Genomic DNA, 16,302 nt, shown 5'->3' with positions numbered 1-16,302 from the left:
TATTTAAATACGAAATTGTTTTAAATACATTTAATATGATTTATGTTCACTATTTGGTTTATAGGATTTCCCATCGACCGCTCCAATCTGTCGCATGTGGATTTGTCTCGGCATCGCAAACACTATCGCTAAATTAGACCTCTTAATTGCCGCAATAACTCAATGCTTCAACAATGTAGCCAATAATAATCAGTTTAAGGCCTAAATAATAATGATAACATTCCCTGCATTCAACGATATTGACAACGTGAACGGACCAAGAAACTATATGGGATAAAACTGTGGGTTTTCGAAATGTTCGACCTGCATACATACCTATATCTCTGCAATTCCTATACCGTTTTGTGAGTGTTTTTATCATATGCATGTGAACGGTTTCATCTACCAGTATATAACACGTATAACCGGGGGTTCTTTATTCGCTTTTAGAATTCATCCTACAGTTTCAGCCAATAAAATTGCAGATATGTGCTTAATCGTTAAGAATTTCAACTTTCGCGAATGTTCAAAGGTCTGTCAGCCAATGATGCTGTATTCAAAGTCAGTAAGATGACCTGAAGTAAAACCTTAATGATTAAGAAGTGCTCGTTCGCCACGCTCACTCCGTACATTCTTACTTGATTTGATCTCATGCCATCTTACTTCTTCATACGTATTAATAAAGAAGCCAGGAGCAGTGTATTAAATACTCTCTTGCAAGATTATTGTGATAGACTGAATAAATAAGAGATAGAAGTGATTTTGTCTAGGAAGTTAGCACGGGTAATTAGGTAAATAAAGCGCCTGTTATATACCTATAAATAGCTCTCTTATACAAAAGCCGGACTCGCCACTTTCTAACTATACAAGCATATAACATATACATTCATTCACGACATACAAACGATCCATAAAAAATACAGCTACACACAATGAACTTAACAACGTGATTAACAACATTGTTGTAAACTTAAACTATCTGATGATGTGCTCATTTATTTAATTATAAACAAGTACAGCTGAAACATTTGTCTCGCATCTTTTTAAACATATACCAGAAAACAAGTGTATCCTTTAAACTTTTAAGAGCAGAATCGATTTTAAAGTTAACAATGATGAAGTTAACAACGTTGTTATTTAAAAAATGTTATGAACAGTCGGCCTATCCATGTATCGACTAAAATCGCGCGTTAATCTTCATGAAAAGATAAAATTAACGGGTCGTTACATAGACATCGTCAAATTTGGGACTCATTTGTATTCGCTCTAAGTAAAACATACCTTTATACATTAAAACATGCTGAACATTCAAAAGACTCCGTACCTTTCATAGCCATTAAAACATATAAAGGAGAGTCATATAGCAATATTTATTGAGCATTTTATTCCTGGTGTTTGGTTTCCCCTTTACAGTGAGGTATGAAATATTGACCGGGGCGTTTGCAATAATCGGAACTTATCTCGTTTGTGAGGAGGCGTATAATTGTCAACGGTTCGGTCGGGTTGCTAGTTTTCACTGAAGGACTGGATAGGAATTACCAAAACGCGAGCAAAATGAGTGAGGATGAATATATTTTCAACTTTGTAAGTAGTTTGCTTGAATGTTTATTTTCTTTCACGTAAATGTAAAATGGTGCAAGGTTTGGCATTTGCTTTAGTATAACGAGGCGTTGAACTGGATGATGTTTTAACATAGTACTAGTAGCTTGTATTATATTAATAACTTAACGTAAGCATAAACCTTACTGTAAGGTTCTTAACATTCGTAGTGTAAATCTCTACTTTATTCAGAGTTTTTTTTTTTTATTTAAATGGATGCTAAAAGATATTTTTGATTAATAAAACACAAACAACTAAAGTTCCCTTTAAAATCACTAAACAAAGAAACCACTTAAATGTTGTTCTGACCGTGATGACAATGACTATTTTAATTAATACGATAACGTACTATTGCATTGTGGGATAATGAAGTCCCTTACGATCAAATCTAAATTACTTAGTTAAGTTGTTTCCCTATATACATGTATTGTCAGTTTCATGCATATTGGCCAAGCATTGCCATGTTTAGGTATTCAGCCAAACATATATTAGATTTTGATGCCTGATGACTCACTATTATGTTCGTATCATTTGAAAGGGCATAGAAAATGTAAATGTAAAACACCTACCAAAAATATTGTAACGAAAAAGGTTTGGTCATATTGGCCCAAAAGATTATAATAACGTAATTTTATGTCCGATTTCTGTTTATTGTGCAAACTGTAATTACAACATATATGATGTAATTTATATCATGAATAAGTTATCCGCAAGCACACATCTTTAAAAAATAAATCCAGAAAAATATATGGGTATGGCATCAAATTTTAACGTTGAAGTCAAACTCATGTGGGTATAGTCAAACTGTTGTGGGTAAAGTCCAACTTTTGTGGATATAGTCAAACTTTTGTGGATATAGTCGAACTATTGTGGAAAGGGTCGAACTCCTGTGTGTATAGTAAAACTTTGGTGTGTAAAGTCAAACTCCTGTGGATAAAGTCGAAGTCCTGTGGGTAAAGTCAAACTTCTGTGGGTATAGTCAAACTTCTGTGGGTAAACTCCAACTCCTGGGGGTGAAGTCAAACTCATGTGTGTATAGTCAAACTTCTGTGGGTATAATCAGACTCCTGTGGGTATACTCAAACTCATGTGGGTATAGTCAAACTTCTGTGGGTATAATCAGACTCCTGGGGGTGAAGTCAAACTCATGTAGGTATAGTCAAACTCATGTGGGTATAGTTAAACTTCTGTGGGTATAGTCCAACTCATGTGGGTATAGTCAAAATTCTGTGGGTATAGTCAAACTCATGTGGGTATAGTCAAAGTCATGTGGGTATCGCCAAACGTCTGTCGGTAAAGTCAAATTACTGTGGGTATAGACAAACTTCTTTGGGTATTGTCCAACTCCTGTGGGTAAACTCCAACTCCTGTGGGTATAATCAAACTCATGTGGGTAAAGTCAAACGTCTGTTGGTATAATCAGACTCCTGAGGGTAAAGTCAAACTCATGTGGGTAAAGTCAACCCCATGTGGGTAAAGTCCAACTCCTGTTGGTAAAGTCCAACTCCTGTGGAGTCAAACTCTATGGGTATAGTTATACTCCTGTGTGTATAGTCAGTCTCCTGTGGGAAAATTCAGACCCCTGTGGGTATAGTAAGACTCCTGTGGGTAAAGTCAGACTCCTGTGGGTATAGTCAGACTCCTGTGGGTATAGTCAGACTCCTGTGGGTATAGTCAGACTCCTATGGGAATAGTCAGACTCCTGTAGGAATAGTCAGACCCCTGTGGGTATAGTCAGACCCCTGTGGGTATAGTCAGACTCCTGTGGGTATAGTCAGACTCCTGTGGGTATACTCAGACTCCTGTGGGTATACTCAGACTCCTGTGGGTATAGTCAGACTCCTGTGGGTATAGTCAGACCCCTGTGGGTATAGTCAGACCCCTGTGGGAATAGTCAGACTTCTGTGGGTATAGTCAGACCCCTGTGGGTATAGTCAGACTCATGTGGGTATAGTCAGACTTCTGTGGGTATAGTCAGACTCCTGTGGGTATAGCCAGACTCCTGTGGGTATAGTCAGATCCCTGTGAGAATAGTCAGACTCCTGTGGGAATAGTCAGTCCCCTGTGGGTATAGTCAGACCCCTGTGGGTATAGTCAGACTCCTGTGGGTATAGTCAAACCCCTGTGGGTATACTCAGACTCCTGTGGGAATAGTCAGACTCCTGTGGGTATAGTCAGACTCCTGTGGGTATAGTCAGACTCCTGTGGGTATAGTCAGACTCCTGTGGGAATAGTCAGACCCCTGTGGGTATAGTCAGACTCCTGTGGGTATAGTCAGACTCCTGTGGGTATAGTCAGACTCCTGTGGGAATAGTCAGACTCCTGTAGGAATAGTCAGACCCCTTAGGGTATAGTCAGACCCCTGTGGGTATAGTCAGACTCCTGTGGGAATAGTCAGACTCCTGTAGGAATAGTCAGACCCCTGTGGGTATAGTCAGACTCCTGTGGGAATAGTCAGACTCCTGTAGGAATAGTCAGACCCCTGTGGGTATAGTCAGACTCCTGTGGGAATAATTAAATCTTGTGGGTATAATCACACTCCTGAGGGTAAAATCTAACTCATGTGGGTATAGTCAAATCATGTGGGTATAGTCAAACTCCTGTTGGTATAGTCAAATCTTGTGGGTTTAGTCACAATCCTTTGGGTAAAGTCAGACTCTTGTGGGTAAAGTCAGACTCCTGTGGGTATAGTCAAACTCATGTTGGAATAGTCACACAGTTTAAGTGTTATCTTTGTTAATATGTGGAAAGACATCGTAACATTATGTTTTAAATATCTAGTTACACATTGTACAGTGTGCCCATGTTTGAAATTATTTAATAATTCCATTGACAGAACAGACGTGTTAATTTGTCATCCATTAAAAGAAAATTGATTTGCAAAAGGTTTTAAAAATCTCAAAAATGATTTAGAACTTCAATGAAAACTAAACTTGCCTAATTAAATTGCGCTCGAAATTCGATTAAGGCAATAAATGTCATATTTATATATATGTTTGACAATAATTTTAGGGTGTAAACGATAGAAATATGATACATGACAGACTTAACAATATGATAATCTCCTGATGCATTATTCGCTTGCATTACAGTAAACAAAAAGGACGTCTGCCTTTCAATCAAAGCTTTTAAACTATAATAAAAGCTTTGCTTTGACGCCCAGGATAAGTAAAATCACTTAAAATTTCATCAAATATTTCACGTGCCTTTGAATTATAGCACTTTGCACATGTAAATAACACGTTATTTGCGTTTCCTAATTTCTAACAAACATTAGAGTTTCACTGTGTACAATTTTGTCATTGTTCTGAAGAAGGGTCGGGTTAAAGGGACTCGTCCCAAAAATAAGTTTCCCCGGTAATTAATCTAAAAACACATATTGCACCATGGAATATCGAAATTGCTGAAAGAAATGCAATTAAAGAATGAAAACACTTTTTAGTGGGGTGCGAACCCACGCAGGTAAAGTCTAGAATAAATAGAGAACCGACTCCTTAACCACAAGGCCATTACGCATTGTTCTATGGAGTTGAATATTTTGACTTTACAACAATTCATTGGAAATATCACGTGATACTGTGAAATGTCAATCAACAAAACACGCAACAACGAAATCGCCGAAAGATGTTCGGAACAATTGTTTTTGAAAATTGTGATCAATATTTGATGAAGGGTTTCAGCTGTCAGTATCTTACTTTTAACACTCCTAATGATTTGCCACACTTTATTTCGTAATAAAAAATAGTGCATTTTACAAAAACATGAGCGAGTCCCTTTATGGCATGCCAACGGACTTAAGAGACCGACATCCTGGTACAAAAATAACCGCCTCCCTCTCCTACGTTGGTTATATGTTTCTATTTAGGAATAAGGGGTAATGAAACATTATTGAATAGGAATCGGAAAATTAATTTAGTCTCACGGCATTTACATCAAAGCAATGAAAATAGCACATCGACCTCCTTTAATTTATAAATTTACGACTTAATTCATATATTCGACTTTCGATTACAGTTTGAGATTAAACAGAATCCTCATATGTATGAGTTGTGAAATCTTATTTTATGGTCTTTTTATTGTACATCCTTATAAAGCAGACCCGCGCAGACCATAAATGAACTGGTGTTGATTTTGTTTACCTATTTTTACATGAGGGTTTAGCTCAAACATACAATGAAATCTTTATGTTCATTCCCAGTATCCAAACACTAACGATGATCCTTTTAAAAGGCACACAAACAAGGCCGGACATACACTATATGAGAGAAACACAACAACACAGACATATCATACACAACAACACAAACTTACCACACACGACGACACATACACCACACACAATAACACATACATACCGCACACAACAACACATACATACCGCACACAACAACACAAACATACCACACACAACAACATATACATACCGCACACAACAACACATACATACCACATACAACGACACATACATAACATATTCAACAACACATACATACCGCACACAACAACACATACATAACACATACAACGACACATACATACCGCACACAACAACACATACATACCGCACACAACAACACATACATACCGCTCACAACAACATATACATACCGCACACAACAACACATACATACCAAACACAACAACATATACATAACACATACATACAACACATATACCACATACACCAACAAATACATACAACATACAGCAACATAGACATACCACATACAACAGCACATACATATCACATACAACAGCACATACATACCACATATAACAACACAGACATACCACATTCTACAACACATACATACCACACACAACAACGCATACATAACACATACAACAACAAATGCATACCACACACACCGACACATATATACCACACACAACGACAGATACATACCACATACAACACCACATACATACCACACACGACGACACATACATACCGCACACAACAACACATACATAACACATACAACAGCACATACATAACACATACAACAACACATACATACCACATTCAACAACACATACATACCACATTCAACAACACATACATACCACATTCTACAACAAATACATACCACACACAACAACACATACATACTATATTCAACAACAAATACATACCACACACAACAGCACATACATACCACATTCAACAACACATACATACCACACAAAACAACACATACATACCACATTCAACAACACATACATAACACACACAACAGCACATACATACCACATTCAACAGCACATACATACCACATTCAACAACACATACATAACACACACAACAGCACATACATACCACACACAACAACACATACATACCACATTCAACAACACATACATACCACACACAACAACGCATACAAACCACATTCAGCAACACATACATACCACACACAACAACAAATACATACCGCACACAACAACACATACATATCACACACAACAACACATACATAACACATTCAACAACACATACATACCACACACAACAACACATACATACCACACACAACAACACATACATACCACATTCAACAACACATACATACCACACACAACAACACATACATATCACACACAACAACACATACATAACAGACACAACAACACATACATACCGCACACAACAAAACATACATACCACACACAACAACACATACATACACATACAAAAACACAAAAATACCACATACAAAAACACAAAAATACCATATACAACAACACATATATACAACATAAAATAACACAGACATACCACATACAACAACACAGATATTACACATACAAGAACACATACATACCACATATAAGATCACATATATACCACATACATTAGCTCTTATAAACCTTATAAACCATACAACAACATTGACATACAACACTTGCAACAGTATATATTTATTAGCAAATTATTTGAGGAATCGCCTTGGAACGGTCAGTAAAACATGAACTCACTGGGGGTTTAACTAGTTTACTCGTACAGTACCTCACACTTGCACCAGCATTTATTAGTAATATCATTGCTAACTTAAATAAATAAACCAAATCAATGGGAGCTAGTTGTGCTCACTAGTGGATCCGGAGGGTGACCCGCTCCTTATATCGACCAAGTTTACTTTTGATTTCGATATAGGAGAAAATAAGCAATAAAATGCACCATTTCGGACTAGAAATGGTTATATTTTTCTTGGGGAAAAACCCACCTGCCAGCACTTAAAACAAAATAAATGTCGGTTCTTGGGAAGGGGAAGTCAAAAGGCTACGCCCCCTAAGTAACGCCCCCTTAACGTCAAATCCCGTTTGGCCATCGTCTAAGCACTCCATCATTATATGGTCCCTTTCAAAGTTGTTCGAAGTAATGGATTTCATGCGGAATCCTGGTTGTCTGGAGAACAAAAAAATAATAATAAAGAAATGCTGAATACTGTAAGGTCTGCTGGAAAAAAAAACTTGCACGGGAGGCAACACTTTTTTGTAATAGATATAATCAATATGCAGTTGCGTTTCTTTTTGTTTCTTGTCAAAATAATCTGTCACTTCCCAAATTTGAGTTAAGACATGTACGTTCAAGTTCTTTTTGAACGTGTCATTATAATTAGCCATTTGTCGCCGATTTGAACTTTGAATTTGCACAAAATAAATCATATGAAAAACTAAAGGCATGTAGCCAACTATGGGTTTTTCAAATTTAATCAAGTCCCTTACCATAATATTGTACCATTCCTCCCGCTTATATGGATTTTGTCCATAAATATGAGTCTGGCGGCCTAGCAGCCTTGCGATCTGACAGCATGATTGATGTTAGCGGCCTGGCGTCCTAGCAGCCTTGCGATCTGACAGCATGATTGATGTTAGCGTCCTGGCGTCCTAGCAGCCTTGCGATCTGACAGCATGATGTTAGCGGCCTGGCGTCCTAGCAGCCTTGCGATCTGACAGCATGATTGATGTTAGCGGCCTGGCGTCCTAGCAGCCTTGCGATCTGACAGCATGATTGATGTTAGCGGCCTGGCGTCCTAGCAGCCTTGCGATCTGACAGCATGATTGATGTTAGCGGCCTGGCGTCCTAGCAGCCTTGCGATCTGACAGCATGATTGATGTTAGCGGCCTGGCGTCCTAGCAGCCTTGCGATCTGACAGCATGATGTTAGCGGCCTGGCGTCCTAGCAGCCTTGCGATCTGACAGCATGATTGATGTTAGCGGCCTGGCGTCCTAGCAGCCTTGCGATCTGACAGCATGATTGATGTTAGCGGCCTGGCGTCCTAGCAGCCTTGCGATCTGACAGCATGATTGATGTTAGCGGCCTGGCGTCCTAGCAGCCTTGCGATCTGACAGCATGATGTTAGCGGCCTGGCGTCCTAGTGCCTCAGCAAACGAATTTGTTTACATATAAAACTATAGCAAATCAATTTGATATTTTCATTGAACAAAGTACCAAATAACAATTTTTACAGGTATTACTTTACCGATCGTGTCATGACTCTCATTCATTTGTACGTTAAAACTGCACGAACGCATATGCGTTTTCATTGCATAAAGTTACTTTTATTTGAATATTTTGATATTTGATTTAGCGTCCCGTTAGAAGATAACGTGTTTTTACTCAAATTCACCAAAGGGTTGTCCAAGGTAGATTTTGGGGTAAACAATTATTTTGCACTTTATTCAATGCAAATGTGCTGCTACAGACTATAAAACACATTAGGCTGCCAGGTCATCAACTTCACGCCGCCTGGCCGCTGCGACGCCAACGCCGCTACGACGCCAACTTATCTACGCTAGGCCCCCAGGCCGCTTTATTTACGTATATAGCAGACGTCAGCGGCAGACACTCGATATTTGCTGGAAAACCTGGACGAACCAAAATAAAATTATAATCAGAAAGTCATTGTCCCAATACGTATCTGACATTTGCAATTGACCACTTGACTTACACATGCAATTAATCAATGGTTCACCGATCAATTGAGATTTTATATTCAATATGTGTTTGCTTACCACTTAAAAATGCATTTCGCTTTGCCATAATTCACGAGACTAAAACTGTCGTACGGTTAAATCCCTTAAAGCTGCACCCTCACAGCACGATCGACCGTTTCGACAACTTTTTAATTTCTTGTCTTGGAATGAGCCAATTTTTGCGTAAATCACTGTAAACCATTGACATAAGATTGCTGACAAAATATTATGCACCAGTCAATTGTAACCAATGCCCCAAGGTCCGGGGAATAGCGGGGACTTTGACTTTCGGTCAAGCCAACCCCGGCTAAAATCCCCGTTATGCGGGGACAAACAGGTGGTAAAATCCCCGCCAAATGCCCTCGCACCCCAGGGACCCTAGGTAAGGCCCATTCCCCGCTATGTTTAAAGCGAAGACAAAACCACCGCATTCACCCGGCACTGCGGGGCCACCTGAAAGGTAAAAACACGGCCCATTTCCCCGGCTATCCCCGGTATAGCCCCGGACCTGGGGAGGCCGTTGTTACAATTGACTGGTGCATTAGATCGCACTTTTCATATTCACGTTAAAAAATAATGTTTTATGGCTAAAAGCGTTTCTAACTTTTTCAGAAAAATGAGTTTTTGGCATAAATAAACTGTAAATATGGCAGCCTGCGATCTGATATTTTGGCAACAGTATTATATCACTGGTTTCCAGGCATTTACGCAAAAATTGATTGATTTTAAGACATAAAAAAGTTGTCAAAACCGCCAATCTGTGTGCGTGCAGCTTTAAAGCCAACGCTGTTTGAAAATCTACTACCATAATTCGAAATTGAAGGCGAAAACGTTCTATCTGCTTCACAATTCAATGCCATTTAGAACCTTCTCGCTGTCATCCATTGGTAAATGCCATAGTTAATAGTGTGTGTCCTTTTTATACCAATATATATCATGTTTTATATCTGTGACGAAACGTCTACGTTGCAAGCTATCAGATTTATATAGATAGGTGATAATGGTTCGGTAAAAAGGCGTAAATAACTTCCTAATTTCTCAACGTTTGTGGATATTCTGAGGATATAAAGTCGCAAACAGCGTCCTAAAAGCGAGGATATTCCTCACACGTAACCAATGAAGTAATCTAATGAGGACAGGGCTGGTATCTGATGATTCTCAGCAGCCGGCATCATTGATCTTAATTTGAACACAGCACAAGGAATCTGTGATTTTGAGTCTCTAAACAAGGAAGAAATCGGATAAAATGTCGAAAAAGGTAAATGTGTCTTTCAGTAATCGTTTTAGTATTTTACTTGAAATGGGAAATGTCTTAATGTTTTATACAGGAGGTTTTGTATACGTGTATAAATTGTGTCGTGGCTTGAAAATATTTCAGCTACACCGTACATAGCTAAACATGTACTCTCTACACATGAGGCTGACAATGCAAGTGTTTGAGTGTTTCAATAATATGCAGAAGTATGTCACTCGATTGATGTTTGTATCATATAATACATATGGAAGCGTATATCGTATAATTATTCTGATAATATGATCATGTATTATTGACGACATGTTTCCTGCGAACTTAACGAGTTATAAAACCACATGTCGTCAAAATTATGTCGAATTATTATTGACTGAATATGATCACCTATACGTTTTGTCGACAAATCGGGTTAAACGCGTTTCTGTCGATTTTACACACATGAGGTTGGCATTTGCATGTTAAAGTAGTCTTGTCGACAAAGTGGAGCTAACTTATCCACTTTAAAATAAGCCGACACAACTGCACGATCACATCATCAGTCAATACGATTTACACTTCCATAGTATATAGCAAGCAAATAGCCCCATTTCCTTGCAAACAAACTTGATATATTTTATGAATGTTTATTTTTGAATGATTTGTACAAATGCATCGTTATATGAGTATTATGCTTCACCGACACAACTTGACTGATATTCGAAGAATGTACGTTCTGACCGACAGCCGGACGGACAGAGACAAGCAGTAACGGGCGGACTGACAAACTTACTCGTCAAGGCTGTAAAAAAAGGCGAAGCAAATATCCTAATACAAGTATTTTTCTTAAAGTTATTCAATAACCATTGTCCATTTCAGAAAGATTCTGACATCTTGACCAGGTATTCACCCGGGCAGATTCGAGGTAATATATACCCCCCCCCCCCCGATATACATGTTTTTATCTCCATAGAAACAGTGCTGTATTTGAGATACAACCATGCACACTATAATTGCAAATGATACAGCTGGGTTATTATATTCCGTCGTAGCCAGATGTTCGAGTATAAAAAATCAATCTTGAATAAACAAAGACAAATATAACTTCGATAGAACAATACACAGGTATTTAGTTACAAACGAAATCTTTTATATGCACCTTGATATTAAACTGGTATGTGCTCAACATCTTTTAAGTGTGCGTTTTTTCTTATTTCTGTAACATAACGCATAGAATACTCATAACATACCTATCAAGAACATGCTTAAAGGGACTTTATGTCTCTTTCAAAATTATGACATCACTTCCTGTAGAACTGCGAGAGGCGTTCAAACTGTTCGACAAAGATGGGGACGGGTCCATCACCGCTGAAGAGTTAGGTACGGTGATGAGGAACCTGGGCCAATTTCCCTCCTCGGACGAGCTCAATATGATGCTGAAGGAGATTGACATTGACGGTGAGATATTAACTCGTTCAAATGATTCTTCAATACTAAACAAAATGTTAAGAATACCTCTTTGCATCGGCACGGTATTTGGTTATCTCTTTGCAGATGATGTTATTATTTTCAGGAAGTGCAGTGCCCAAATTACCTTCAGGTTGCCGGATATTTCTTTAAATTTGACGTGGATTGCAAATGGCGCAGGTGATGACCACTTAAGCTTATTATAATGAGTGTGTGCTGATGATGGCCAACATTAAAGGCCTCCTCGTACAGTCGGACACATTCTTCACCAACGATTGTTGTTTGTGTATGTTTACAGGTGATGGCACGTTTAGCTTTGAAGAGTTTGTTCAAGTGATGGCTAACATGGGTGGGCTCAGTGAACAGTCGGAGGAGGATGAAGAAAAGGAGCTCAAACAAGCGTTCACCGTAAGAAACTTACAAGCGTTCACCGTAACTAACAAACAAGCGTTCAACGAAGGTAACATAGAAACGTTCACCGTAACTCACAAACACGCGTTTAACGTAAGTAACAAACAAGCGTTCACCGTAAATAACAAACACGCGTTCCCGTAAGAAACAAACACGCGTTCCCGTTAGAAACAAACAAGCGTTCACCGTAAGTAACAAACAAGAGTTCACCGTAAGTAACAAACAAGTGTTCACCGTAAGTAACAAACAAGCGTTCACCGTAAGTAACTAACAAGTGTTCACCGTAAGTAACAAACAAGTGTTCACCGTAAGTAACTAACAAGTGTTCACTGTAAGTAACAAACAAGTGTTCACTGTAAGTAACTAACAAGTGTTCACCGTAAGTAACAAACAAGCGTTTACCTTAAGTAACAAACAAGCGTTCACCGTAAGTAACTAACAAGTGTTCACCGTAAGTAACAAACAAGTGTTCACCGTAAGTAACTAACAAGTGTTCACCGTAAGTAACAAACAAGTGTTCACTGTAAGTAACTAACAAGCGTTCACCGTAAGTAACAAACAAGCGTTCACCGTAAGAAACAAACATGCGTTCCCGTAAGTAACAAACAACTGTTCACCGTAAGTAACTGACAAGCGTTCACCGTAGTTAACCTACAATATAGATATCAAATCAAGATAGCGCCATGTTGTCAGAAACATTTTAAATATTAAATGAGACATGTATCACCCGAATATCAGCCAATACGTCATTTCCTATTAAATTTATGCGGAACAATTAAAGAGATATGCGGAAAATGTGCCATACACGTACGGTCGATATCCAGGTGCGTTATCGCCTTCTTTAAATTTATTGCAATCATCTGAGTATTGAGGTAAGCCCAATACTGGTGCCCTATGTTTCTTATCGTTAAAACTTACGGCAGGTATGCGCGTGAATGTATAGCGATTTACAAGCACAGTGTTTCCACTGACAAAGAGAAATAACCACTTAGCTGACCAGCGACCAGCCTAAATAAAAAGGAAGCAAATAAGTTTATTAATTTTCGCTATGGTCTGGTTATTTTTTTACATTTTTTTATATCGGTGTTTTATCTATTCACCATCAAAAAGTTTCCTAAATCTAAAAAAGTTATCCATAAACCCTTGTCCATCAGAAATTGTAAACCTGTATCCCTAATAATACCCAAATGCTCACTGCTCCTAGAATACTATACATGTGTGTAGACGAATACTCAGAAATATATTTTAAATGCACATTTGTTCGTCTTTCGAAGGTTAAGAGTTTGTATTATTCAGGTGTTCGACAAGAGTGGGTGCGGCTACATCTGCGCCTCCGACATTCGGGCAATCCTGCAGTGTCTGGGGGAGGATTTGACCGAGGAGGAAAGTACGTACTCACCGGAACTTGTCATTGGCATAATCTCTATGATCATTGACATTTAAATTTATCATCACTGATATTTATTCCAAAAGGAAAAAAAATCCAACAGCAACAACATTTATAATAACAGTCTGGGCCGTTTCAATTAAAGTCCAAGACGTAAATTGATATTATCATATATTCGCTATTTTGCTATATGCTTGAGTGAATTTAACTTTAGCCAATGTTCACTATGAACACAAAGTTGAAATAAAGTCAATGTGTTGCCATTTGTGACGTTTATACAGAATTTAAATTATTGAAGATACGACTTAAGTCTTTTATTGAAACGAACATTTTGCATCGCATGTGCATATTTGGTGAACCTTTGCTCCCAGCTTCCGTGTATATAACACACACTAACAAAAATAGATCCAGACTCAAATGTGCTACTGGTCATTTGTGGGAATGTGTACATGGATGGTAAAATAACATTGAATTATTTTGAAATGCGACAAATTCTGCTACGTTATTGATCGCGGTTCATTAGAGCAGACTGCTCCTTACAAGCCTTCATTTCAACCCGGTCGCTGCAAATGTTTGGAGATCTCTTGAACTCATCATTTGTTATTCATTGTAGTTGTTATGTTTGATCCAGTAAGCATGATCCAATTCTCGGTTAGTTTAATTCCGCACTTAATTGTTTGGCCAAAAACATCGTTATCAATAAAACAATGATCTTCGTTACCGCAATCATTACCACTTCCGCCATCATAATCACCGCCAGCACCACCACCACCACTATCACCATCACCGCTGTCACCACCACCATCATTCAGCACCATCGCAATTATCACCACCACCCAAACCGCTACACTCAAACCATTACCACCATCACTACTTTAACATTCATAACCATCGCCACCAACACCACCACAGCCGCCATCACAATCACCAACACTACCACCAAAGCCAATGCAATCAACACCATTATCACCACAATCAACACCTCAACCACCACCCCTCATACCCCCACTATCACCACCACCAGCACCATCACCAGCAAGATCACCATTATTAGGATTATCACCAGCACCATCACTAGCACCATCACCACCACTGCCATCACCACCATAATTGCCACAACCACAACCACCACCACTACCACAACAACAACAACCACCATTTACAGTTCTTACTGTCAGTCTCTTTACCAGTGGCTTCTTTCTTCCACAGTTGACGAGATGATAGCGGAGGTGGACATAGATGGTGACGGTCGGATTGACTATGACGGTAAATAACCCATGGCAGTTTTGCAGCCAGATGTATAAAACCTTTTTTGGTGTGGTAAAAGTTTGCCGAAATATTTTATTGATTGGTCAATATTTATCCAATAATTACAGATAAAAATCATATTGCTTGTATGTGCAAACCAGCCAAACTATAACCTGTGTACATTTTAGTTTAAACGCCGTTGTTGCGTTTCAGAGTTTATCGCGTGCGTGTGCTCGGAAAACAATGAGAAGGAAGACGACAAACCGGAAACGCCCCGTGCAGAGACGAAAGCCAAACCCGCAGAATTGGGCGGTGCCTCCGTTGGAGACCGGAAAGAAGGCGTCGCAAGAAACGCTGATCCCAGCAAGTCGAAGGCACAAGATGGACCAGAGTAGAAATGAGTTTTTAGAATCAGTATTATCAGAAAATGAATGACAAATTCTAAGTTTGTGTTGTTTTAAGTTTTGTATTCTCTTCTTTTTGTTTTAATAATATACTGTACACGTTCTAAAATGAATAACAATTCAGTAATAAATGTTGTACTGAAAACCCATCTTAGATTGTTTTTATTATAAAAATGATTGAACTACTGTATTTGTAAACTATTTAATCTTCATTCTGAATCAGACACTACAAGCTTATTATTTCTTCTTATGTAATTAAAACGCATACAAATTAAAACAGACAAGGGTAAAAATGTAATAAAGATAATAATGCAGTAAGGATTGATTCTTATTGTTCGTGCGTTCATTTAGACTATGAACGCACTAGTACGATTTTGCAAATTTCCCGACGTTGATTTGAACAATTTGAGCTGCGCCTTCTTACTGCATTATCGCTGATCCTCTAAGTACATGCACTTTACCGTGTTTATCAGACAATACTGTATTCACGCTAAAGGCTCGCATACTTACAAATTCCTGAGCAGAAGTGTGTATTATATGACGGCTCGTGAAATATTCTATATGAAGGTGATATACACCAGGGGCGAATCCAGGATTTG

The 16,302-nt window shown here is 38.5% G+C and overlaps 1 protein-coding gene across 2 annotated transcripts; it reads left to right on the top strand.

Annotated features, from left to right (window-relative positions):
* The first annotated feature begins 1,401 nt into the window (after window positions 1-1,401).
* Window positions 1,402-15,848, top strand: LOC128235032 (calmodulin-A-like). Of its 2 annotated transcripts, none has more exons than XM_052949722.1 (7): window positions 1,402-1,563; window positions 11,666-11,711; window positions 12,101-12,244; window positions 12,552-12,661; window positions 13,961-14,051; window positions 15,261-15,317; window positions 15,513-15,848. In XM_052949722.1, exons 1-7 carry the CDS (start codon window positions 1,534-1,536, stop codon window positions 15,692-15,694), a joined length of 660 nt encoding a protein of 219 aa, XP_052805682.1. In that variant the 5' UTR covers window positions 1,402-1,533; the 3' UTR covers window positions 15,695-15,848. The 2 variants fall into 2 exon arrangements, with proteins under 2 accessions (XP_052805682.1, XP_052805683.1); XM_052949723.1 differs by lacking the exon at window positions 1,402-1,563 and adding an exon at window positions 10,508-10,816.
* The last annotated feature ends 454 nt before the right edge of the window (window positions 15,849-16,302 follow it).

The sequence above is a fragment of the Mya arenaria genome, chromosome 5, assembly GCF_026914265.1.
Source record: "Mya arenaria isolate MELC-2E11 chromosome 5, ASM2691426v1".
NCBI classification, from domain to species: domain Eukaryota; kingdom Metazoa; phylum Mollusca; class Bivalvia; order Myida; family Myidae; genus Mya; species Mya arenaria.
Note: the sequence above shows the minus strand (reverse complement) of the source record. Positions and strands in the feature narration are given on the sequence as shown.

What these genes read in the sequence shown, in the direction of transcription:
- LOC128235032 (XM_052949722.1), top strand. Translation starts at nt 1,534, where the DNA reads ATGAGTGAGGATGAATATATTTTCAACTTT. An exon ending in ATGAATATATTTTCAACTTT is followed by an intron (nt 1,564 to 11,665) that starts GTAAGTAGTTTG and finishes TGTCCATTTCAG; the next exon opens with AAAGATTCTGACATCTTGAC. An exon ending in TTCACCCGGGCAGATTCGAG is followed by an intron (nt 11,712 to 12,100) that starts GTAATATATACC and finishes CACTTCCTGTAG; the next exon opens with AACTGCGAGAGGCGTTCAAA.